Here is a 25,950-nt window from a genome sequence, read left to right on the forward strand (position 1 = left end):
TAATTATCCCACAACTACCGCTCAAACAAAATCATCTAGCAACTATTTGTTTTATGAAGTTAGGACTATATAACATCAGCATAAAACAGTTCTTACAGAGTATATATTGACAAGAATGTGTAATTATATCCACACAGAAAAATATCAAAATATGATAATATATGCTAATAATCACTTACATATCATGCAAAGAAAACAGTATGAATGTATTAACATTGATGTACTGATATATTGATCATGGCACATCTTTAGCTATGTTATAGCAAGTTAATGTTGATCATGGCACATCTTTAGCTCTATTGTAGCAAAGTTCATATAATCATTCATAAAGCATGAACTTAGAACTGGAAAAAAAATCAATTACATGCGGCAACTTTTGAAGGAATGTAACACGTGGCCCGAAGAGCCCAACCCAATTAATGCCTTCGTAGTTTTTTTTTGCAAGATATGTAAAAAAATAGGTTTGGACCTATAATTTGCATCCGGCCTATCGTGGTCCTATATTTTAACTTTCATGCCACATTTAAACCACAACATGACGAGTAGTGGCAGATTCTATTGTCGGCCGATGGGGCCGGGCTGGTGGTGGCTAACATCGATAAGCCCATCATGTTTTGCATTTTTTGCTAGGTTTCTTTATAGAGCATTAGAGATTGGTGCACAATCTTGTTTACCCTTAGTTCTCCTTAGAGAATTTTTTATTAAGTAGGATAAGAATTCGAGAGTGGATTTTGTACACCCACGCATGGATGTGGGTGTTTCCGTCACCGTTCATTGTGCTTTAAGATTCGGATAAAAAGAGGAGAGAGAAAGGAATCTTTCTATCTACCATGGTGCATGAATCTCGAGGAATAAATGAACGGTGATAGAAACACCCACACCCATGCGTGGGTGTACAAAAGTATTTCGGATAAGAATTCCTCACTTATAAGAAAAAACGAGGAAATACCCAGACAAGATTCTCTCCTTGGTTAGTATGTTGAGAAAAAGTTATATTTCGTAAGTATTGTTATTTCTCGTGCGATAGAGAATTTGTTTATAAATAATCATTAGAAATTGTCTTATCTCATGATTGATAGTTTGTAAGTGTAAGGTGAAGAAGATAATTATAGGAAAATTATTAAGTTTATGAAGTTAGGACAATAACACCGTCATAAAACAATACTTAAAAGTATATATTGACAAGAATGTGTAATTTGATCCACATTAAAAAAAACTTAAGTATATGTTAATTCATTATAATAATTCAATACATTTCATGCAAAGGAACATCTCCAATTTTGTGGTACAAATTTATTAACATTGATGTACCGTTACATTGACAATAACACATCTTTAGTTTTATATGTCAAGTTAGTACTGTCATCTTTGTAAAGATTTAACATATGGCTAGAAAAAATGAATATCATCAGGGGAGGCAATGTAAACATGGAATGGCCAGGTCCACAGATTGAGCCAATTGGTGTATTCCTCATTTTTTTGGGAGAGACATTCTAAAGGATTTTTCATTTGAGTCAATAACCCAACTTAACTAGGGCCTGTTTTGGCCCCTGATTGTAACTTTCAAGTCAATAATAAATAATTGGAAGTGAGATGTAGCTCTAAACTTTGTAAATGTTTTGTGTTGCTTAATTTGTTTCATTTTTATGATACGGTGTAAGTCCTCACTTATATTATTCAAAAAAGTAAATGTTTGCATCCATATTCGTATGACAATGTAGCTAAATCAAACCATATGTATAATGAGAAAAACCAAAAAAGTTTTGTTTGAGTGATTTTTGGGGGACAGAGAGGAGACCCTAAAAAGTTTCTAGAGGTACCCTTGAGCTCTTGCCTCAAAGGGGGCTTGGATATCATGGTCAAGATACATTGTCAAAGTCTATAAAAAGAGAAGAGCCCCTAATTTTGGAGGACGCCAGGCACTATCACGATTTTGTGTCCCATTGTGTGCCATCTACAAGGGGATGGCTCCCCTATTTCACCAAGGCAGGCCAAGGAAAAAGGGTGCAAAGAGGCGGTGCTCCCTTAGGCGTCGGCAACCGTTGGGAGCCCTTCTTACCGCCGGCGTACCGCCCTGCACCGCCGCTGCGCATCCTTATCATGGTCGCCTATCCTCCTTGGAGAATCGGAGGCAGGGGTTGAGGCTTCAATTGAGTCATCAACCCGTATCGGCTGCATTTCCCATTTAGGCTCAGGGAGAGCGCTGTCATCGGCCGACGGTACGGCGTCCTTCGAACCATGACGAGGAGGTAGGGAGCCTTCTTCGGCGATGGACTGGGCGAGATTGCAGTTTTCGCTGCCCAGGTGTAATCATGTCGTTAGGACTGTGATACGTCTCCAACGTATCGATAATTTCTTATGTTCCATGCCACATTATTGATGATACCTACATGTTTTATGCACACTTTATGTCATATTCGTGCATTTTCTGGAACTAACCTATTAACAAGATGCCGAAGAGCCGATTGCTTGTTTTCTGCTGTTTTTGGTTTCAGAAATCCTAGTAACGAAATATTCTCGGAATTGGACGAAATCAAGACCCAGGGTCCTATTTTGCCACGAAGCTTCCAGAAGACCGAAGAGGAGTCGAAGTGGGGCCACGAGGGCCGACACTATAGGGCGGCGCGGCCCAGGTCTTGGCCGCGCCGACCTGTAGTGTGGGGCCCCGTGTGGCCCCCCACGTTGCCCTTCCGCCTACTTAAAGCCTCCGTCGCGAAACCCACGATGCGAAAAACCACGATACGGAAAACCTTGCCGAGACGCCGCCGCCGCCAATCCCATCTCGGGGGATTACGGAGATCTCCTCCGGCACCCTGCCGGAGAGGGGATTCATCTCCCGGGAGGACTCTACACCGCCATGGTCGCCTCCGGAGTGATGAGTGAGTAGTTCACCCCTGGACTATGGGTCCATAGCAGTAGCTAGATGGTTGTCTTCTCCTCATTGTGCTTCATTGTTGGATCTTGTGAGCTGCCTAACATGATCAAGATCATCTATCCGTAATACTATATGTTGTGTTTGTCGGGATCCGATGGATAGAGAATACCATGTTATGTTAATTATCAAGTTATTACCTATGTGTTGTTTATGATCTTGCATGCTCTCCGTTATTAGTAGAGGCTCTGGCCAAGTTGATGCTAGTAACTCCAAGAGGGAGTATTTATGCTCGATAGTGGGTTCATGCTCGCATTGACACTCGGGGAGTGACGAAACCCCTAAGGTTGTGTTGTCTTTGTTGCCACTAGGGATAAAACATTGATGCTATGTCCGAGGATGTAGTTATTGATTACATTACGCACCATACTTAATGCAATTGTCTGTTGTTTAGCAACTTAATACTTGGAAGGGGTTCGGACGATAACCTCGAAGGTGGACTTTTTAGGCATAGATGCGGTTGGATGGCGGTCTATGTACTTTGTCGTAATGCCCAATTAAATCTCACTGTACTTATCATGACATGTATGTGCATTGTTATGCCCTCTCTATTTGTCAATTGCCCGACTGTAATTTGTTCACCCAACATGCTTTTATCTTATGGGAGAGACACCTCTAGTGAGCTGTGGACCCCGGTCCATTCTTTTAATACTTGAAATACAAATCTGCTGCAATACTTGTTTTACTTGTTTTCTCTGCAAACAATCATCTTCCACACAATACGGTTAATCCTTTGTTACGAGCAAGCCGGTGAGATTGACAACCTCATCTGTTTCGTTGGGGCAAAGTACTTTGGTTGTGTTGTGCGGGTTCCATGTTGGCGCGGAATCTCCGGTGTTGCGCCGCACTACATCCCGCCGCCATCAACCTTCAACGTGCTTCTTGACTCCTACTGGTTCGATTAAACCTTGGTTTCTTGCGAGGAAACTTGCCGCTGTGCGCATCACACCTTCCTCTTGGGGTTCCCAACGGACGTGTCAATTACACGCATCAAGCAAATTTACGGCGCCGTTGCTGGGAGATCAAGACACGCTGCAAGGGGAGTCTCCACTTCTCAATCTCTTTACTTTGTTTTTGTCTTGCTTTATTTTATTTACTACTTTGTTTGCTGCACTTATATCAAAACACAAAAAAAATAGTTGCTAGCTTTACTTTATTTACTATCTTGTTTGCTATATCAAAAACACAAAAAAAAATTAGTTTACTTGCATTTACTTTATCTAGTTTGCTTTATTTACTACTGCTAAAATGAGTAATCCTGAAGTTGAAGTTTGTTCGTTTAAGCAACAAGGGGGAGAATGTTTAAAAGATGCTTGGTATAGAATTAGTGATGCCCATAATAGGTGTACCAAGAAACACTCCACCACTATCCTACTCAGGAATTTTTATGTTGGTATCTCTAGCTGGAATAGATATGTTCTTGATTGTCTCGCGGGAGGTAACTTCCTAGGCGCTCCCGCTTTAGAAGCTAGTTGCATTATTGAGAGTTTATTTGGAACACCACCTGTTAATGAAATTAAAATTGAAACCTCCCTTGAGGATGTTATGAAAAAATTGGAAACCATAGAGAAAATTTTTAGTGTTGAAACTAAGTTGGAGATGTTACTTGATAAAACTGACAAACTTGATAAATCCTTAGAAGGAATTGATGAAAGAATTAATGTCCTAGGAACTTGTGTTGACCATGATAATCAAATTAATAGGATTGACGAACTTGAAAAAGCTATGGGAACCTTGGGTTCAACCTTTTCATCTTTACAGTTTAGAGAGAAAGCTTATGTGGGAAAGGAGCAAAAGTTTATGTATGTCTCTAAAGTGCCTAAACCAAAGAAATATTATTATAGGCCTAAAATTGACAAAGCCCTTAGTACCACTACAAATGGGGGATCTTATGATATCAATGCTCCATCTCGTGATAATACTTGATATACACTTTCTGCGCCTAGCTGAAAGGCGTTAAAGAAAAGCGCTTATGGGAGACAACCCATGTTTTTACTATAGTATTTTTGTTTTATATTTGAGTCTTGGAAGTTGTTTACTACTGTAGCAACCTCTCCTTATCTTAGTTTTGTGTTTTGTTGTGCCAAGTAAAGTCTTTGATAGTAAAGTAAGTACTAGATTTGGATTACTGCGCAGTTCCAGATTTCTTTGCTGTCACGAATCTGGGTCTACCTCCCTGTAGGTAGCTCAGAAAATTAAGCCAATTTACGTGCATGATCCTCAGATATGTACGCAACTTTCATTCAATTTGGGCATTTTCATTTGAGCAAGTCTGGTGCCCTAATAAAATCCATCTTTACGGACTGTTCTGTTTTGACAGATTCTGCCTTTTGTTTCGCGTTGCCTCTTTTGCTATGTTGGATGAATTTCTTTGATCCATTAATGTCCAGTAGCTTTATGCAATGTCCAGAAGTGTTAAGAATGATTGTGTCACCTCTGAACATGTTAATTTTTATTGTGCACTAACCCTCTAATGAGTTGTTTCGAGTTTGGTGTGGAGGAAGTTTTCAAGGATCAAGAGAGGAGTATGATACAATATGATCAAGGAGAGTGAAAGCTCTAAGCTTGGGGATGCCCCGGTGGTTCACCCCTGCATATTCTAAGAAGACTCAAGCGTCTAAGCTTGGGGATGCCCAAGGCATCCCCTTGTTCATCGACAACATTATCGAGGTTCCTCCCCGAAACTATATTTTTATTCCGTCACATCTTATGCACTTTGCTTGGAGCGTCGGTTTGTTTTTGTTTTTGTTTTGCTTGAATAAAATGGATCCTAGCATTCACTTTGTGGGAGAGAGACACGCTCCGCTGTAGCATATGGACAAGTATGTCCTTAGGCTCTACTCATAGTATTCATGGCGAAGTTTCTTCTTCGTTAAATTGTTATATGGTTGGAATTGGAAAATACTACATGTAGTAATTCTAAAATGTCTTGGCTAATTTGATACTTGGCAATTGTTGTGCTCATGTTTAAGCTCTTGCATCATATACTTTGCACCCATTAATGAAGAAACACTTAGAGCTTGCTAATTTGGTTGCATATTTGGTTTCTCTAGAGTCTAGATAACATCTAGTATTGAGTTTTGAACAACAAGGAAGACGGTGTGGAGTCTTATAATGTTTACAATATGTCTTTTATGTGAGTTTTGCTGTACCGTTCATCCTTGTGTTTGTTTCAAATAACCTTGCTAGCCTAAACCTTGTATCGAGAGGGAATACTTCTCATGCATCCAAAATACTTGAGCCAACCACTATGCCATTTGTGTCCACCATACCTACCTACTACATGGTATTTATCCGCCATTCCAAAGTAAATTGCTTGAGTGCTACCTTTAAAATTCCATCATTCACCTTTGCAATATATAGCTCATGGGACAAATAGCTTAAAAACTATTGTGGTATTGAATATGTACTTATGCACTTTATCTCTTATTAAGTTGCTTGTTGTGCGATAACCATGTTTTTACGGGGACGCCATCAACTATTCTTTGTTGAATATCATGTGAGTTGCTATGCATGTCCGTCTTGTCCGAAGTAAGAGAGATCTACCACGTTAATGGTTGGAGCATGCATATTGTTAGAGAAGAACATTGGGCCGCTAACTAAAGCCATGATTCATGGTGGAAGTTTCGGTCTTGGACATATATCCTCAATCTCATATGAGAATAATAATTGTTGCCACATGCTTATGCATTAAAGAGGAGTCCATTATCTGTTGTCCATGTTGTCCCGGTATGGATGTCTAAGTTGAGAATAATCAAAAGCGAGAAATCCAAAATGCGAGCTTTCTCCTTAGACCTTTGTACGGGCGGCATGGAGGTACCCCATTCGACACTTGGTTAAAACATGTGCATTGCAAAGATCCGGTAGTCCAAGCTAATTAGGACAAGGTGCGGGCACTATTAGTATACTATGCATGAGGCTTGCAACTTGTAAGATATAATTTACATAACTCATATGCTTTATTACTACCGTTGACAAAATTGTTTCATGTTTTCAAAATAAAAGCTCTAGCACAAATATAGCAATCGATGCTTTCCTCTTTGAAGGACCATTCTTTTTACTTTTATGTTGAGTCGGTTCACCTATCTCTCTCCACCTCAAGAAGCAAACACTTGTGTGAACTGCGCATTGATTCCTACATACTTGCATATTGCACTTGTTATATTACTCTATGTTGACAATTATCCATGAGATATACATGTTACAAGTTGAAAGCAACCGCTGAAACTTAATCTTCCTTTGTGTTGCTTCAATACCTTTACTTTGATTTATTGCTTTATGAGTTAACTCTTATGCAAGACTTATTGATGCTCGTCTTGAAGTACTATTCATGAAAAGTCTTTGCTTTATGATTCACTTGTTTACTCATGACATTACCATTGTTTTGATCGCTGCATTCATTACATATGTTTACAAATAGTATGATCAAGGTTATAATGGCATGTCACTTCAGAAATTATCTTTGTTATCGTTTTACACGCTCGGGATGAGCAGAACTAAGCTAGGGGATGCTGATACGTCTCCAACGTATCGATAATTTCTTATGTTCCATGCCACATTATTGATGATACCTACATGTTTTATGCACACTTTATGTCATATTCGTGCATTTTCCGGAACTAACCTATTAACAAGATGCCGCAGAGCCGATTCTTGTTTTCTGCTGTTTTTGGTTTCAGAAATCCTAGTAACGAAATATTCTCGGAATTGGACGCAATCAAGACCCAGGGTCCTATTTTGCCACGAAGCTTCCAGAAGACCGAAGAGGAGTCGAAGTGGGGCCACGAGGGGCCGACACTATAGGGCGGCGCGGCCCAGGTCTTGGCCGCGCCGACCTGTAGTGTGGGGCCCCGTGTGGCCCCCACGTTGCCCTTCCGCCTACTTAAAGCCTCCGTCGCGAAACCCACGATGCGAAAAACCACGATACGGAAAACCTTGCGAGACGCCGCCGCCGCCAATCCCATCTCGGGGATTACGGAGATCTCCTCCGGCACCCTGCCGGAGAGGGGATTCATCTCCCGGAGGACTCTACACCGCCATGGTCACCTCCGGAGTGATGAGTGAGTAGTTCACCCTGGACTATGGGTCCATAGCGAGTAGCTAGATGGTTGTCTTCTCCTCATTGTGCTTCATTGTTGGATCTTGTGAGCTGCCTAACATGATCAAGATCATCTATCCGTAATACTATATGTTGTGTTTGTCGGGATCCGATGGATAGAGAATACCATGTTATGTTAATTATCAAGTTATTACCTATGTGTTGTTTATGATCTTGCATGCTCTCCGTTATTAGTAGAGGCTCGGCCAAGTTGATGCTAGTAACTCCAAGAGGGAGTATTTATGCTCGATAGTGGGTTCATGCCTGCATTGACACCGGGGAGTGACGAAACCCCTAAGGTTGTGTTGTGATGTTGCCACTAGGGATAAAACATTGATGCTATGTCAGAGGATGTAGTTATTGATTACATTACGCACCATACTTAATGCAATTGTACTGTTGTTTAGCAACTTAATGCTTGGAAGGGGTTCGGACGATAACCTGAAGGTGGACTTTTTAGGCATAGATGCGGTTGGATGGCGGTCTATGTACTTTGTCGTAATGCCCAATTAAATCTCACTTGTACTTATCATGACATGTATGTGCATTGTTATGCCCTCTCTATTTGTCAATTGCCCGACTGTAATTTGTTCACCCAACATGCTTTTATCTTATGGGAGAGACACCTCTAGTGAGCTGTGGACCCCGGTCCATTCTTTTAATACTGAAATACAAATCTGCTTGCAATACTTGTTTTACTGTTTTCTCTGCAAACAATCATCTTCCACACAATACGGTTAATCCTTTGTTACGGCAAGCCGGTGAGATTGACAACCTCACTTGTTTCGTTGGGGCAAAGTACTTTGGTTGTGTTGTGCAGGTTCCACGTTGGCGCCGGAATCACTGGTGTTGCGCCGCACTACATCCCGCCGCCATCAACCTTCAACGTGCTTCTTGACTCCTACTGGTTCGATTAAACCTTGGTTTCTTACTGAGGGAAACTTGCCGCTGTGCGCATCACACCTTCCTCTTGGGGTTCCCAACGGACGTGTCAATTACACGCATCAGACTGCTGGATCCTTCTTCAGCTAGCTTCTCCAGACTCCTCTGCTGCTTGTGGATGAGGGCCTCGGCTACCTCAAGCTGTTCTTAGTGTTTCTTTCTTGATGTGCTTGTATGGTCGATGGTTTGTAAGCTGTTCTTCAGCACCTATGTACTGACCGTAAAAGGCTTTAATAATTTAAAGCTGGGCACGCGTGCCCTCTGTTTAAAAAAGTATAAAACGAGCTGCCGGAATCAAAGCAGACACCATCTTGCCTTATATGAGTCACCAAACGGGTTTTCATCCAACATTTTGCTAGATCGCACATGATGCCAATGAACTGAGTAGGTTGAATTGATTCTAATGGAATGAATCACATGACCACTTGTATTCAATAGATGATAGAGATAAGATGCCTCGATTGGTCACGATCGAGAGGCCTAGGGCCTGACGAATACCGTGATCTTGAGGCCCTTGTCGCAGTCGCCCCCCTTGCCGGAGATGAAGTTGGTATCGCCGCGCCGCACCGTGATCCGGTCATTGTCGGAGCTGTACACCGTCGCGTTGGCGGGGTGCGTCGTGCAGGTCCCAAACCCGAAGTCGTCCACCACAATCACGTTGTGCGCCGAAGGGTCGTACTTGAACACGAGCACATCGCCTTCCCTGAAGTTCTTGAAGCCGGGGTTGTTGGGCCACGATATGACGCCGAAGGTCCAGCCGTTCGAGTCGCCGACGTTCCACACAGCGCTCGCCGCCAACTGGACGCCACCGTGCAGCAGCACGAGGGATACCAGGACGAGTAGGCCACCGTACTTCCCAGCCATTTTTCGTTGTTGCTTTCCCCCTGCGATCTCTAGCTAGCGGCTGATAGAGGTTCCCTGGGCAGAAGATGAGATACTAGCGCTGCCTGCAGGCTGGTGATCCCCTTGTAGTACTGGTATTTATTGTTAGCCTTGAGATCTTCTTGCATTCTCTTTGTGATTACAAATTAAATTTCTAGAGGTATAGAGAGGAGACCCTAAAAAGTTTCTACCTTGAGCTCTTCAAAGGGGGCTTGGATCTCATGGTCAAGATACATTGTCATAGTCTATAAAAAGAGAAGAACCCCTAATTTTGGAGGACCCCAGGCATTATCACGATTTTTTGTCCCATTGTGTGCCATCTACAAGGGGATGGCTCCCCTATTTCACCAAGGCAGGCCAAGGAAAAAGGGTGCAAAGAGGCGGTGCTCCCTTAGGCGTCGGCAACCGTTGGGAGCCCTTCTTACCGCCGGCGTACCTCCCTGCACCACCGCTGCGCATCCTTATCATGGTCGCCTATCCTCCTTGGAGAATCGGAGGCAGGGGTTGAGGCTTCAATTGAGTCATCAACCCGTATCGGCTGCATTTCCCATTTAGGCACAGGGAGAGCGCTGCCATCGGCCGACGGTACGGCGTCCTTCGAACCATGACGAGGAGGTAGGGAGCCTTCTTCGGCGATGGACTGGGTGAGATTGCAGTTTCCGCTGCCCAGGTGTAATAATGTCGTTAGGACTGCTGGATCCTTCTTCAGCTAGCTTCTCCAGACTCCGCTGCTGCCTGTGGATGAGGGCCTCGGCTACCTCAAGCTATTCTTAGTGTTTCTTTCTTGATGTGCTTGCATGGTCGATGGTTTGTAAGCTGTTCTTCAGCACCTATGTACTAACCGTAAAAGGCTTTAATAATTGATGGGCACTCGTGCCGTTTGTTTAAAAAAGTATAAAATGAGTTGCCGGAACCAAAGCAGACACCATCTTGCCTTATATGAGTCACCACACGGGTTTTCATCCAACATTTTGCTAGATCACACAGGATGCCAATGAACTGAGTAGGTTGAATTGATTCTAATGGAATGAATCACATGACCACTTGTATTCAATAGATGATAGAGATAAGATGCCTCGATTGGTCACGATCGAGAGGCCTAGGGCCTGACGAATACCGTGATCTTGAGGCCCTTGTCGCAGTCGTTCCCCTTGCCGGAGATGAAGTTGGTCTCGCCGCGCCGCACCGTGATCCGGTCGTTGCCGGAGCTGTACACCGTCACGTTGGCGGGGTGCGTCGTGCAGGTCCCAAACCCGAAGTCGTCCACCACGATCACGTTGTGCGCCGCAGGGTCGTACTTGAACACGAGCACATCGCCTTCCCTGAAGTTCTTGAAGCCGGGGTTGTTGGGCCACGATATGACACCGAAGGTCCAGCCGTTCGAGTCGCCGACGTTCCACACAGCGGCCGCCGCCAACTGGACGCCACCGTGCAGCAGCACGAGGGAGACCAGGACGAGCGCTAGGCCACCGTACTTCCCAGCCATTTTTCGCTGCTGCTTTCCCCCTGCGATCTCTAGCTAGCGGCTGATAGAGGTTCCCAGGGCAGAAGATGAGATACTAGCGCTGCCTGCAGGCTGGTGATCTCCTTGTAGTACTGGTATTTATTGTTAGCTTGAGATCTCCTTGCAATCTCTTTGTGATTACAAATTAAATTAATGCGATTCGATACTATGAATGTAAAGGAAATTATACGTTTGGATATGCCATTAATGGCTTCCTCTATACTCCAAAAGATTTTGCTTGCCAGCAGTTTAGATTAGCCACAATGAGAGTATCATAGGTAGTATCATGCATGCCATGTAGGCAAAAATCTGATGTGGCACATCAATTAATGAAGAGAGAGGTGAGTAGTATCATAGGTATATACCGTATCATAGCACATAAAACTAGAAATTTTAGTGGCTACACATATTTGCATTGAGATTCTACAAAATATTAAATATGATGAAACTATGATACCAATTCATGATACTATGCATTGTAGATGTTGTATCATAAACTAGTATCATATGTATGATACTAGTCTATGATACTTCCCATTGTGACTAATCTTACGACTTCGGTTGGGTGATCCACCCGATCATTACAATCAGATATAATAACTGCAAAAAAAATCGTCTACCGTAGTTCAGTCGTTATCATGTACGAAATAAATCACACTAGGAGAATAACACGACTTATTTAGTACTCAATGTATGCAGTCCATAGTTTCTGAACCATATGCAGAGTTATGAACAACAATGGCGATTAACATCCACGAATATCCGTGCTTGATATAACTGTTACCTCTAACCCAAAGCATTGCTACCCACACAATTATGAACGACAATGTCTATCAATGCAGCCTCTCCTGATAGGTTTCCCTTACCTGCTTTCTTTTCAATCATTAACAATATATACTCCCTCTGTCCCACAACGTAAGACGTTATTACAACCATTATAGATTGTAATTGGTTGTAATAACATCTTAATTACGGGACATAGGGAGTACTAACCAACAAATACCTGGAACTAAGCCTGTTCATGGTTTGGTCCAAAACAGTTTGACCTGCCTACCAAAACACCAACCACACGGGTCCAAACGGGTTTCATGATTCGTGGACAAGCTGGGTTAAGACGGGTTACCTGCATCTCTCGCAATCATCAACCATATACTAACTAGCAAATACCTGGAATTACCTGCATCCCTAGCATCAAGTTTCAATAGTTTTTGTTGTGAAGGCAAAATACACATACAGATGCGCACGCAGATAGAAAAATGGGCAGAACATCAAAGACAGGGCAATCATATTTCTCAAATTTTTCATTGAAACAATAAACTGTGTGAAGTACACGATTATGAGGTACACCTAAGGGATCCACAAAGGATGGTTCCCCCTCCTCTTTAAATGCAACTCCGTACACTTACTCTCCGGCCTATGTTCCTATGCCTCATATGAATCCTTTGGGGAATCCCCCAAACTTGATGAAGTTAACTTTTCTTTTTGTAAGTCCTCTATGCATTCTAACCTTCCGCAGTTTTTGCGTGGAGCTATGGGGAGTGGTGGAGAATGGATATGATCCTGTCGATGAAAGAAACATGTCACCGGTTGAGAAGATCAACTGTCAACTCAACTCCACCGCTCTAGACAAGATTCGTCAAAGCTTGAAGCGGGATACATATGATCAAGTTGTCAACATTGAATCTGCCAAAGAGCTTTGGGAAAAGTTAATCATTTTGTTTGAAGGAACAATGGAAATTCAAAGACAAAGATATGAAGCCGCCAAACAAGACATGCAAATGTTTGTTGTCAATGATGGAGAATCTATTGCTAGTGCCTATGCAGGACTTATAGCTCTCAAGGAGAAGATCATTGGCCTTGGTTGTGATAGATTTCAAGATGGATTTGTCGTGAATGACGAATTTATCAAGAGAAAGTTCATTCAAATCATTTATCCCCAATATCAAGAATTGTCCTTCAATGTCAACTTCTTGGATCCTTTGCGTCAAATGACATCAAATCAACTTGTGGGAAACTTTGTTGCTCATCATCACATGGTTAACTTCGCCAATAAGACCAAGTTGTTGCATGATTACCTGGCATCTGAATAATTCTGGAATCTTCTGTGTTAAATCCATATATACCAAGTTGGCAAGGGGCGACAGTGGCCTACCATAAAGACCTTTGGAGAGCGACGGTTCCGCTTAAAATAAAGATTTTGTCCTGACAGCTCACGCTAGACAAACTTCCCTCCGGTAGCCAGATTGCTATCCGCCATGGTCCCTCTGATGGCTCTTGTGCTCTCTGCGGCGCTCATGAAGATGTGTCGCACATTTTCTTTACATGTTCCCTCGCAAAATTCGCCTGGAGTGTGTTGCGCCAATTACTAGGGTGTAACTGCCGTCCGGTTAACTTTGCACAATTCCAGCATATGTTATCTAGCTTGGCAGGGGCCCCGCGTAGATGGATTTGGTTGTTGTTTTTGGCTCAATCTTTGGCCTTATGGCACGTCCGTATTAAATTGGCGATAGAGAAAAAAGTCATTAATCATCCTTCTATCATTATCTATAAAACAATTATTTTATTGCAGCTGTGGAGAATAAACTTCAAAATTAGGGACCAAGCTGGAATCCGCTGGATGATTAACGAGCTTCGGGAGATCTATGCGACATCAAGACGGAACATCTGAAGTCCGTGCAGATGTCATCTGGCATTCATGTTGGAGCTGCTACCGTATTTGTGTTTGTGAACCTCTCTAGGTTTTATTAATTTAAAGTTGGACATATAATATTTTTTATCTAAACAAAAATTTCTCCTAAAAGAAGATGGTTTACAACGATTAGAGCAAGTACAATAGTATCTACTCAGCAGGCTACAAGTATTCCATGTCAGTAAAATCTTAGTTGGAAAGAAGAGAAAGGAGGAGAGAGACAGCAGCGTGCTCTTCAGCTATCGCCGGCTGTACGCAAGAAACAAGAAACTAACAGCCCGCTTGCAGCTCGCTGGAAGGAGATAGGTAGTCTTGCATGCACTAAATGCATATCTCCATAGTCTTGCATGCAAACACAAGAACATAATTAAATATTCAACAAATCTGACATAATAGTTAAGCTATTGTACAAATGCTTACTCTATGATGGCTCTAGATGAGGCATATAGCCAACTGTTGGCTATGTTGTTGTTCTTGCTCTTAAAGGACAAATCGGCGCGGCAAGACGCGCAGGGTCTTTCTAGTCAAAGTTAATAATGCATTGCGGTATTTAGTACTCCCTCCGTTCTAGTACGTAAATCACAATTTTTGAATATCTTGGCACAAGGTACTAGTTGATTGGCTCTCATTTTCTCTCTCTCATTAGTGCATGCAGCTCCTTTCTCTTCCTCATTGGTGCATGCATTCTCTTTCTCTCCCTCATTGGTGCATGCAATCCCTTTCTCTCCTACATTAAATAAAATTATGCCTAAGAGGTGAGGGTTATGGGACAAATAGTTTTCGGGAATATACCTTAAAAATAGGACGAAGAGAGTAGGAGTAGGAGTGCGCGGAAGGCCATGGCCTGATGGCTGATGGCCCTAAAATCACGGCGGCGGAAAATTTGGAAGTAAGTCGGTACGTCTAGCATCCCCGTAAGTCGCATTCTCGTTCAAGTAGAGCACCATGCATTTCCGACCGTGCATGCATAAATAGGCCCAAACCTACGCGTACGTATCGGAAGGTCAAAGCTGAAACGGTAACGCGCCGCCCGCTGAAATCTCCTATTCCTCCTCCCATCCCTTCGCCTCTTCCCTCCCCTTTCGGCATCTCGTCGATCAACCACGCCTAGCCGACGATGTCGTCCGACGCGCCCCAGCCGATCCAGAGCCCCAAGGCCGCCGTCGACTCCCTCGCCGCCATCCTCGGCAACGCTCTCCCAGACTCTCTCGCTGGGGCCGACGATCCCGCATCCGCACTCCTCCACGACGACGGTGTCTCCCGCGCCGTCGCGGGACGCCTCCGCGGCGCCGGCTCGGGCGCAGGCCACGACGCGATCTGCGGCTGGCTCTACGGCGCCTTCCAGTCCGGCATCCCGGCGCTCCAGCTCGCGGTGCTGCGCTTCGTGCCGACGCTCGCGGGCGTGTACCTGTCCCGCGCCGTCTCACGAAAACCCCTCGCCGGGTTCGAGGCCGTGATCCTCACGCTGTACGCGCACGCCGTGGCGCAGCGGGGCGCCGGGGAGGCCGAGACCGTCGCGCTGCCCAACATGGCCAGCCCCAGCGTGTACCACGAGGCGGTCAAGCCGGTCGCGGCGCCCGCGGCGGCCAAGCCTGCCAAGCCCGCCGACCCCGACCCCGACGTCGTCGCCGAGCTATCCCCCGCGCTGGAGCCGCACGGCACCATGCGCGCCACGCGCCGCGCCCGCATCGTCGGCGCCGTGCTGGAGCTCTACCACGGCAGGCTCGCGCTCATGCCGCTCTCCTCCAAGATGGACTTCTGCGAGTTCTGCGTCGCCTGGTCGGGCAAGCACGGCGGCAACGACAAGCCTCGCGTCGCGTCCGCGCGATCCCCCGACGGCGGCGAGGAGAAGTGGCGGAGGGTGCCGCTGCCGTGGGAGCTGTTCCAGCCGGCGCTGCGGATCGTCGGGCACTGCCTGCTGGGCCCGGCTAACTCCGACGAGCTGAGGACGCAGGCCGCTCGGGCGGCGCAGTGCCTCTACCTGAGGGCCATGGAGACCATGGACGCCCGCGCCGTGCTGGCCTGCAGGAGCCTCATCAGGCTGTCGCAGATGGTAGAGGAGCCCATCCCGGAGCCGTCATTCAACGCCATCGAGGCCAACATGGCAGAGCTGGAGGCCATGAGGGCTAACATCCTTAGCGGGAAGAATTAACAGATCGTCATTTGACGATCAGCATGCAATTTGATTATAATTTGTAATCAGGGATTCAGAGGGACTAATTCAGGCATTGCAGCCACAGCAATATACTTACATGGATAGCACTTTTTTTACTGTTTTGTGTTTTCCTTTTGTTAACCAGACAACAAATTTCAGAACAATCCCCTTCTCTTTTATTAGGAAGATTCGAGAGATTGGGCGACAAACTGAGTAAATGGTGAAAAGAATTGGTAGTATGCGTTATCTCTTCTATGAAGAGTAGATATAGATACTTCAAATGGCTGGCAACCTGGTACGTACAGTCTCTGATCCCCTTGCAGGATGCAGCCTAATCGAACAGAACTGACACACATTTCTGCAAAACAATCCTGACCCTAATTTCATTGGTTCAACAATCCACCAAATGTGTTACAGCACTCTGGTCACCAGATGCCCGAACAAAATGCATGAAGCTCTTCGAAGAAAATGGGCTCACACTGGTGGAAAAAAGAGCTTTGGTCGCGGTTGGCAACTGCCATTAGTCGCGGTGGCGCAACCGCGACCAAAGCAGCGCGACTAAAGGCCCCCCCCTTTAGTCGCGGTTCCTTACGAACCGCGACTAAAGGCCCGTCCACGTGGGCCGCAGGCGGCGCCAGGGCGGAGGACCTTTAGTCGCGGTTCTTCGGCCAACCGCGACTAAAGGCCTCCGCGAGGTTTAGGGTTTTAGCCCCCTCCCCTAAATCTGGTTTCTTTTTAATTTGTATTATTTTATTTCTTTTGGGTTTTAATTCTGAAGGAGTTTCACATATTCTACGGTACTGTATACATACATGCATATGAATGTACAATTTCAAACAAATTTGAAATTAGAACCAAAAATAATTCAAGAGGAATATACAATATATATTCAATATCGGATGACCATATACAATATATATTCAATATCGGATGACCATATACAATTTTGAACAAGTTAGTTACAAATTCTGGTGCATATAAAGTTCTACGTCATCGTAATAGTGTTCTCCTCTAGGATCGATGACTTCCCTCGCCAACCATCCAGCTAGTTCCTCTTGAAGTGGTCGGAAGCGAGCTTCGGACTAAGCGTCTTCCGGAGGTTATTCCTCGAGGATGTTGTTCTCACACGTACTGGTCCCGCTCATTGCGGTATCTCCGGATCCTCTCACAAACATAGTATCCACATAGATTGGTCCCTGGTGGCTGAGTATCCCCGATCGTCCGCACTTGCCATTTTAAAATGTAGCTCTTTTTTGAATTCACCGACCTTGGTATCTACGAACCGTCTCCAAACCCTACGAGGCAAAGAAAATTAAATAAACAAGAGAGTTATTAATTAGTTACTTGATATTAGGAAATGATGAACGAAATAGGCCGATCGATATAGAGCGCAAATGAATGAAAATAATTACTTTTGCATCATTTTTCTCATGTCGCCCCAAAGCGCCGGATCCATATTCAGAGAGTCGTGGACGAGAACTGAGGAGGTCTGAACTTTAATTACCATAAGAATCCAGTGGAACCTGCGGACACGATACATGCACAGTCATGCATAACTCATCAATTGGCGGTGACCGAGAGACCGGCGTTGTTCTACATTTTGGACGAAATTCACTACAGATGATGTGTGTAATTGTAGTGTATGAGATTAATTGTTGTGTATGCAAGATAACTGTGAGTAAATTAACAATGTTAACAATGTAAAATCAATAAGTTTACAACATTAATTTGTTATGTTAGTAACAAAACCAAATGTTGTTAGGGGCACACTGAATATTGTTGTGTATGATACCCTGAAAATTGGTGTTGTTCATACCTTGAAAATTGATGTTGATTCCTTGTTGTTCTACATTTTGGAAAAAATATTACATATGATCGATGTTGTTGTGTATGCAAGAGAACTACTGTAAGTAAAAATAACAACGTTAACAATGTAAAATTTATAAGTTTACAACATTAGTTTTTTTGTATTAATTAACAACAACAACAATTTTGTTAAGTTAAGTTAAATTTTTAGTTAAGTTAAAAAAACAAAATTAACAAAATTTAACAAAGTTTACGATTGTTAAATTTGTTAAATTTGTTAAATTTGAAAATTGTTAAATTTGTTAAATTTTGTTAATTTTGTTAAAGTTTACGATTGTTAACAATTGTTAAGTTAAGTTAAATTTTTAGTTAAGTTAAAAAAACAAAAAAAAACAAAAAAAAAGAGAGGCAGGGGGGCGCCGGCCGTCTCTCTCTCTCTCTCCCCGCGCCCTCGATCTCTCTCTCTCTCTCCCGGCCGGGCGCAGCGGGCGGCGGCGGCGGGCAAGCGCAGGGCGCGCAACAGCGGCCGGCGGCGCTGCGCGAGTGGGGGCGGCGCGCGGTGGTGCCGGCAACGGCCTAGCGCGCGCGCGAAGACCGGCGGGCGCGCGGCGGCGGTTGTGGAGATCGGCGCGACGGGCCGGGACGGCGAGATCGACGACGTACGGCGGCGCGAAGACGGGGGCGGCGCGCGTTCGGCGGCGGCTCGGGCGCGGCGGCGGCGGCGGCGTGACGACGACGGCGGCGTGGCGAGAGGCGGACGGCGACGGCGGGCGAGGCGTCGGCGGCGTCGAGGAGTTCGTCTGTCGCGCGGAGAAGAAGATGGCGGGGTGGCGGTTCGGCGCTGGAATTTATAGTCCCCCCCCTTTAGTCGCGGTTGGGGAGGCAAACCGCGACTAAAGGGGACCCTTTAGTCGCGGTTGGCAACCCCAACCGCGACTAAAGGTGTTTTCGCCCGGTTTTTATTTTCCCGCGCGCAAGGACCTTTAGTCGCGGTTGGCCAGGCCAACCGCGACTAAAGCTCTTTTTGAAAATACTTTTCTTTTTTGAAAATCATATAATACATATAATATATCAAAAAAATCAGAAAAATAAAACTAATTCAATTCAAAATTTTAAAAATACAAATAATATATCAAAAAAATCAGAAAAAAAAACTAATGCAATTCAAAATCTTAAAAATACAAATAATATATCAAAAAATTTCAGAAAAATAAAACTAATTCAAATAAAACTAATTCATTTCAATATGATAAAAATACAAATAATATATCAAAAAAATCAGAAAAAAAAACTAATTCAATTCAAAATCTTAAAAATACAAATAATATATCAAAAAACTAAGAAAAATAAAACTAATTCAATTCAAAATGTTTAAAATACAAATAATATATCAAAAAAATCTTAAAAATAAAACTAATTCAATTCAAAATCTTAAAAATACAAATAATATATCAAAAAATTCATAAAAATAAAACTAATTCAATTCAAAATCTTAAAAATACAAATAATATATCAAAAAATTCAGAAAAATAAAACTAATTCAATTCAAAAATTTAAAAATACAAATTATCAAAAATTCATAAAAATAAAACTAATTCAATTCAAAAGTTCGTTGGCCCCCTCTTCCCGCCTCTTTCATGCCGACCCCTCTTCCCTCCTCGTCTTCCCGCCATTTCTTCCCTGTCTTCCCGCCTCTTTCTTCCCGCCAATTGTTTCCCGCCAATTTCTTCCGGCCTCTTTCTTCCCGCCAATTTTTTCCCGCCAATTTCTTCCCGCCACTTTCTCCCCGCCTCTTTCTTCCCGCCTCCTGTCTTCCCGCTCCCATTTTTCCCGCCATTTGTCACTACATATAGGTAGCCCGCCTTGGCCGGCATCACATCTCTACAATCTCTCATCACTCTCTCATGGCTTCCACCGCACCCACTCTAACCTACCGGCGGGTGGAGGAGCTTTGCGCCTCGAACTACCCTTGCCCTCCGGGCTACCGCGTCCCTGCCGGCTGGAGCCTAAGCGCCGGCGGCGTGCCGGTCCCTCTCGTCCCTCAGGGTACTGCGCGCCGGGCGGCCATCACGAACCACTACTACCTCGACCTCACGCCGGAGCAGCGGATGAATCCCCGCTGGCATCCCGATAACCGAGCATACTTGGGACGCCTTCTTCATCAATCGGCGTGAGAGGGCGCTCGCCGGAGTATGAGGAGGACGGTCTCGCCTCACGGAAACTTCCACGAGGCCGGCCGTCGGCTATGGTGGTACGGCCGGACTCGCAGAGCGTCATGGACTACATCACGGCCGGCGATATCCCCCGCTGCGCTACCCTCGGTTCGAGCCACGAGCGCCGCCCGGCAGCCGGCGACGACGGCGAGCGATGATGACGCCGACAACTTAGAAGGCGACGACTACCGGTACAATGGCGGCGGCTATGAAGACTATGAGTATGCATATTATACGCCTAGGCGGGAGTATGACTAAATCACTCCAAATTTCATGTATGTAGGAGTATGACTTAGTCACTCCAAATTTCCTATATGCGGGAGTATGACTTAGTCACTCCAAATTTCATGTATGCGGGAGTATGACTTAGTCACTCCAAATTTCATGTATCATCAGTGCTATCTCGAGTCAATTGAATCATTCGAAAATGGACACCAAACACATCACGGGTAATATAATTCACATGATTCATTCAACAAAGTTTGGTACAATAAATTATTACACATCATTTCTTCCCTTGTGTCCCCGCTGCTTACGATTGTGCCGTATCCATGGAGCATCCTCATCATTTAACTTAATGCTTGGGTCGGTGTTCACTTTGAAGGGCGGAATTTCAGCAAACATATTATAATCTTCGACATGTCTGTCTTGTCCTCCACTCCCACGATGTTTCTTTTCCCTGAAAGAACAATGTGGCGCTTTGGATCATCGCATGATGTGCTGATCGTTTTCTTATCTTTCCGTTTCCTCGGTTTGCTACTCATGTCCTTCACATAGAAAACCCGAGCGACATCTTTCGCTAGGACGAATGGTTCGTCAAGGTAACCAAGATTGTTGAAATCCACCATTGTCATTCCGTATTGCTTGGTCCACCTTTACCCCACCTCCTGTTAGCTTGAACCATTTGCACCGGAACAAAGGGACCCTAAAGGAGGGTCCATAGTCAAGTTCCCATATCTCCTCTATGTAACCATAATATGTGACCTTTTGCCCATTCTCGGTTGCTTTGCATCAAAGCGGACACCACTTGTTTTGGTTGGTGCTCTTTTTATCTTGGGCGATCGTGTAAAATGTATTCCCATTTATCTCGTACCCTTGGAAAGTCGTTATAGTCGAAGATGGTGTCTTGGCCAACATGTACGAGCTGATCTACAACCTTATTGTCACTCATTAAATGTTTTCTCAACCAAGCTGCCGAAAGTCTCCATGTGGGCCTTCCTAATCCGGGATTCGGGCTTCCCGGGGTTGTCCGAGCGTAAAATATTCTTGTGTTTCTCAAAGTACGGAGCCACCAAGCTGGAATTGGTCGAAGCTGTGTGGTGTGCTTCGGTCGAGAGAATGGCCGTCCATACATATCATTGATTTCCTTCCGATCGTGCCTTTTCCACTTAGTCTCCCCTCGTGCCGCGATTGAGGAAGACCAATCGGCTTAAGGTCGAGGAACAAAGTCAACACAAAACTCAATTACCTCCTCATTTCCATAGCCCTTGGCGATGCTTCCTTACGGCCTAGCACGGTTACGAACATATTTCTTTAATACTCCCATGAACCTCTCGAAGGGGAACATATTGTGTAGAAATACGGGACCGAGAATGGAAATCTCATCGACTAGGTGAACCAGGAGGTGCGTCATAATATTGAAGAAGGATGGCGGGAACACCAACTCGAAACTGACAAGACATTGGATCACATCGTTACGTAACCGTGGTAGAACTTCGGATTGATTACCTTCGAGAGATTGCATTGAGGAATGCACATAGCTTCACAATGGCTACTCGAACATTTTCCGGCAGGAGCCCCTCAAAGCAATCGGAAGCAATTGCGTCATAATCACGTGGCGGTCGTGAGACTTCAGGTTTTGGAACTTTTTCTCCGCCATGTTTATTATTCCCTTTATATTGGACGAGAATCCTGACGGGACCTTCATACTGCTCGGGCATTCAAAAAAGATGACCTTCTCTTCTTTGGTCGGAGCGTAGGCGGCACGACCTTGAAACCGTTCCGGATGCGGGTCATCGGGGTCTTTCAAACTTTCTTCGGTCCTGCCGTGCTTCCTTTGTATCATTTGACTTCCCATACACGCCCAAGAAGCTTAGGATGTTCACGCAAATATTCTTCGTAACGTGCATCACGTCGATTGCGGAGCGGACTTCTAGGACTTTCCAATATTCTAGCTCCCGGAATATAGATTTCTTCTTCCACATGGCTACGTGCCCGTCGGCTCCCTTCGGAACCGATTGTCCGCCGGGACCCTTTCCAAAGATGACTTTCAAACCCTTGACCATATCAAATACCTCGGCACCGGTGTGTTCCGCGAGGCTTCGGCCGGTGATCTGCCTTGCCGTTGTAATGCTTGCCTTTCTTTCTTCTTGGATGACCTTTCGGAAGAAATCGACGATGCCCAAGGTACACGTTCTTCTTACAATTTGGCAAATGTACACTTTCGGTCTCATGTAAGCAGTGCGTGCATGCATTGTATCCCTTATTTGACGGTCCCGAAAGGTTACTAAGAGCGGGCCAATCGTTGATGGTTACGAAAAGCAACGCTCGTAGGTCAAATTCCTCTTCTTTGTGCTCATCCCACACACGGACACCGGGTCTGCCCCACAGCTGTAAAAGTTCATCAACTAATGGCCTTAGGTACACATCGATGTCGTTGCCGGGTTGCTTCGGACCTTGGATGAGCACCGGCATCATAATGAACTTCCGCTTCATGCACAACCAAGGAGGAAGGTTGTAGATGCATAGAGTCACGGGCCAGGTGCTATGGCTGGAGCTACGCTCGCCAAAAGGATTCATGCCATCCGTACTTAGACCAAATCTTATGTTCCTTGCGTCGAGTGCAAAATCTTTGAACTCTCTGTCGATCTTTCTCCATTGCGTTCCATCTGCGGGGTGTCTCAACTCCCCGTCCGACTTACGGTCCTCTTTGTGCCATCGCAACAACTTGGCATGCTCTTTGTTCCCGAACGGACGTTTCAACCGTGGTATTATAGGAGCATACCACATCACCTTGGCGGGAACCCTCTTCCCGGGTTTCGGCCCTCAACATCGTCACCGGGGTCATCGCCTCCGATCTTATAACGCAATGCGGTGCATACCGGGCATTCATTCAAATTCTCGTATTCACCGCGGTAGAGGATGCGGTCGTTGATGCATGCATGTATCTTCAGAACCTCTAAACCTAGAGGGCGAGACAACCTTCTTTGCTTCGTACGTAGTGGCGGGCAACTCGTTATTCTTTGGAAACATATTCTTCAACATTTTCAGCAAGTTTTCAAATGCCGAGTCAGCTACACCTGCCTGTGCCTTCCATCTCAGCAAATCCAGTGTGCAGCCCAGCTTTTTCAGACCATCATCGCATCCGAGGTACAGCGCCTTCCTGTGATCCTCTAACATGCGATCCAAATTCTCCCTCTCTTTTTCAGTTTCGCAGCGTCTCCGTGCATCAGCAATGGTCCGACCAAGATCATCAACGGGATCATCACGTGCCTCTTCTTCACCTTCCCCTTCACCTTCCCCTTCACCTTCAGCATCCTCCATGAAAGTATCACCGAAATGAGCAAGATAGCTTTCATCGATGAAATCATCCCCTTCTTCATCTTCTTCCATTATAACCCCTCTTTCTCCATGCTTGGTCCAACAATTATAGCTTGGCATGAAACCGTGCCGAAGCAGGTGCATGTGAACATCTCTTGAGGAAGAGTAACCCTTCTGATTCTTACATTTAACACATGGACAGATAACAAAACCCTCCTGCTTGTTCGCATTAGCCACTACGAGGAAATCTTTCAAACCCGCACTGAACTCGCCGGAGAGTCGGTTACCGTACATCCATTGTCGATTCATCTGCATTATTATAATATAAAATATATAATTAACCATCATGCATTTGTTAAACTAACTAGCTACAAACAATATAAATTAAACAATGAACTACACACACATGCACATTTTATCAACGACACATCAAAGGTTCAAGTTGCTAACCGCGATCGAGGAGGAAAAAATAAATGAGAAAGCTCAAGTGTGGCTCCAACACTTCATATCATGTTTGTTTCATGCTCTTGGGGCATTTCATCAAACACCTTATGTGCATAAGAGGAACCAAAAGCAAACCTAACACCCACTTGTGAGCTTGTGAAGAGAATGGCACCAAATGGCTAAGTGTTGGCTGCTGGATTGTTATATATAGGGGAGGGGCTTTAGTCCCGGTTGGCCTGGCCAACCGCGACTAAAGGCCTTCGGGCACCTTTAGTCGCGGTTGGGCTGGCCAACCGCGACTAAAGCCCCCCACGTGCACCAGCTGGCCACCGTGCGCCCTGGGCCCAGGCCTTTGGTCGCGGTTCTTCTCCCGAACCGCGACTAAAGGTACCATTTGTCGCGGATCCTGCAACATCGCGACTTATGGGGCTCACCCGAAGCCTGTTTTTCCACCAGTGTCAGTTGGCGCTGAAGAAGAGAATGATCCTAATGATTACTGGCCCGGGGACACCGGAGTCCAGGATATGGCGTAAGCTGATCCGACTTGGGTCTTGTTCAGTGTCTTTCTGGTGTTAATTGGTGAATCAAAAAGGTTTTGCTGGCTATGCTGGCAGATAATGCAGTATAAGAACAAGAGGTTATCTTGGAAGTTTGGCTTGTTAGTCTATAGGTTGTTTGGATTTTGGAATGTAAGAATCTGAACTATGTTTGTTTCATTCTTAGAGTGAATGGAACAGATCGACGAGCCTTTTTGATCTAAGGAAAACTCCGGTCACATCACGTCTTCTATGCTTCTCCTAGCTTGATCATTTGATTAGAGATGTGCTCCCCTATTCGTTTCACCTTCACCGTTGGTCAGTCATTTACCGTGGCATCACAGTTTCGCCAAAGCCGGAGACCTCAAGCTTCTGCCACCTCTTTCTCACACTGCGTATCTTTGGCGAGCTAACTGAATACCTGACATCATTTTCTCTGAACATAGCCTTCAATTCATGCCTGGCTAAGATATTTCTCTTTGGTTTGCAAATAGAGGGAGGCTGAACACCAAAGATAACATGGCATCAAAACGATGGTTCAGCGATGCCAGCTGCGATCAATGCCAAGCCCTTATACTTCACTGCCGGAGCTTGAGCTGGGTGTGGGCGTGTGGCTGGAACTAGGTCTGCAGCACATCGTCCGATGTGCAGACGTGCAGTTCCATGCCCAATGATACTGCCTAGCCATTCTGCTTTGCAACCTGCGACTCAATCCTTTGAAAACCAAGAAATGATCGAGTATTCATGCTGCAAGGATCGACCATCTAGCTCAGGATTTCCTTCTGGGAAACACTCTATCAATTTCAGCAGTGCCTCGCTGTTCTTTTTTAGACGGAAGGCTCGAGCAGAGCCCGGCTTTAAATTAATAAAGCCCCAACGGCAGAGTACAAAGCCAACAACACCAAAGTCTTACAACACACCGACAACATCCGGGCAAGAAACCTCGCTGTTCTTTAAAAATCAAGAATGTATGTCTGAAGAATAGAGATATTTTGGAGGAAAAGTTTCAGAGCACAATGAAAATGTTCAGAGAAAAGCCACGTTACAACTTTGCTACACGGACGGCGCGCAGATTAAAGAGAGCTACATTACCATTTCGCCGGAATTTTACCAAACCAATCAATCAAAAAACAATATTAAGCAATATATTGATACCATATAAGAAACCTTATATATGTCCTCTCTTCTATAGATCGATTCAACCATCCG

At 44.9% G+C, this 25,950-nt stretch overlaps 3 protein-coding genes across 3 annotated transcripts; 1 reads left to right on the forward strand and 2 right to left on the reverse strand.

Moving 5' to 3' along the window:
- Positions 1-9,452: 9,452 nt before the first annotated feature.
- Positions 9,453-9,836, reverse strand: LOC124704721 (basic blue protein-like). Its single transcript, XM_047236991.1, has one exon. It carries the CDS (start codon positions 9,834-9,836, stop codon positions 9,453-9,455), a length of 384 nt encoding a protein of 127 aa, XP_047092947.1.
- Positions 9,837-10,953: 1,117 nt separating this feature from the next.
- LOC124703113 (basic blue protein-like) lies at positions 10,954-11,340 on the reverse strand. The gene has a single exon (XM_047235324.1). It carries the CDS (start codon positions 11,338-11,340, stop codon positions 10,954-10,956), a length of 387 nt encoding a protein of 128 aa, XP_047091280.1.
- Positions 11,341-15,164: 3,824 nt separating this feature from the next.
- On the forward strand, positions 15,165-16,199 carry LOC124701301. The gene has a single exon (XM_047233351.1). It carries the CDS (start codon positions 15,165-15,167, stop codon positions 16,197-16,199), a length of 1,035 nt encoding a protein of 344 aa, XP_047089307.1.
- The last annotated feature ends 9,751 nt before the right edge of the window (positions 16,200-25,950 follow it).

Source organism: Lolium rigidum, chromosome 3, assembly GCF_022539505.1.
Source record: "Lolium rigidum isolate FL_2022 chromosome 3, APGP_CSIRO_Lrig_0.1, whole genome shotgun sequence".
In the NCBI taxonomy this organism is placed as follows: domain Eukaryota; kingdom Viridiplantae; phylum Streptophyta; class Magnoliopsida; order Poales; family Poaceae; genus Lolium; species Lolium rigidum.

Bases quoted from the DNA above. Each gene is read 5' to 3' on its own strand.
- LOC124704721 (XM_047236991.1), bottom strand. From the start codon at position 9,836: ATGGCTGGGAAGTACGGTGGCCTACTCGTCCTGGTATCCCTCGTGCTG.
- LOC124703113 (XM_047235324.1), bottom strand. From the start codon at position 11,340: ATGGCTGGGAAGTACGGTGGCCTAGCGCTCGTCCTGGTCTCCCTCGTG.
- LOC124701301 (XM_047233351.1), top strand. From the start codon at position 15,165: ATGTCGTCCGACGCGCCCCAGCCGATCCAGAGCCCCAAGGCCGCCGTC.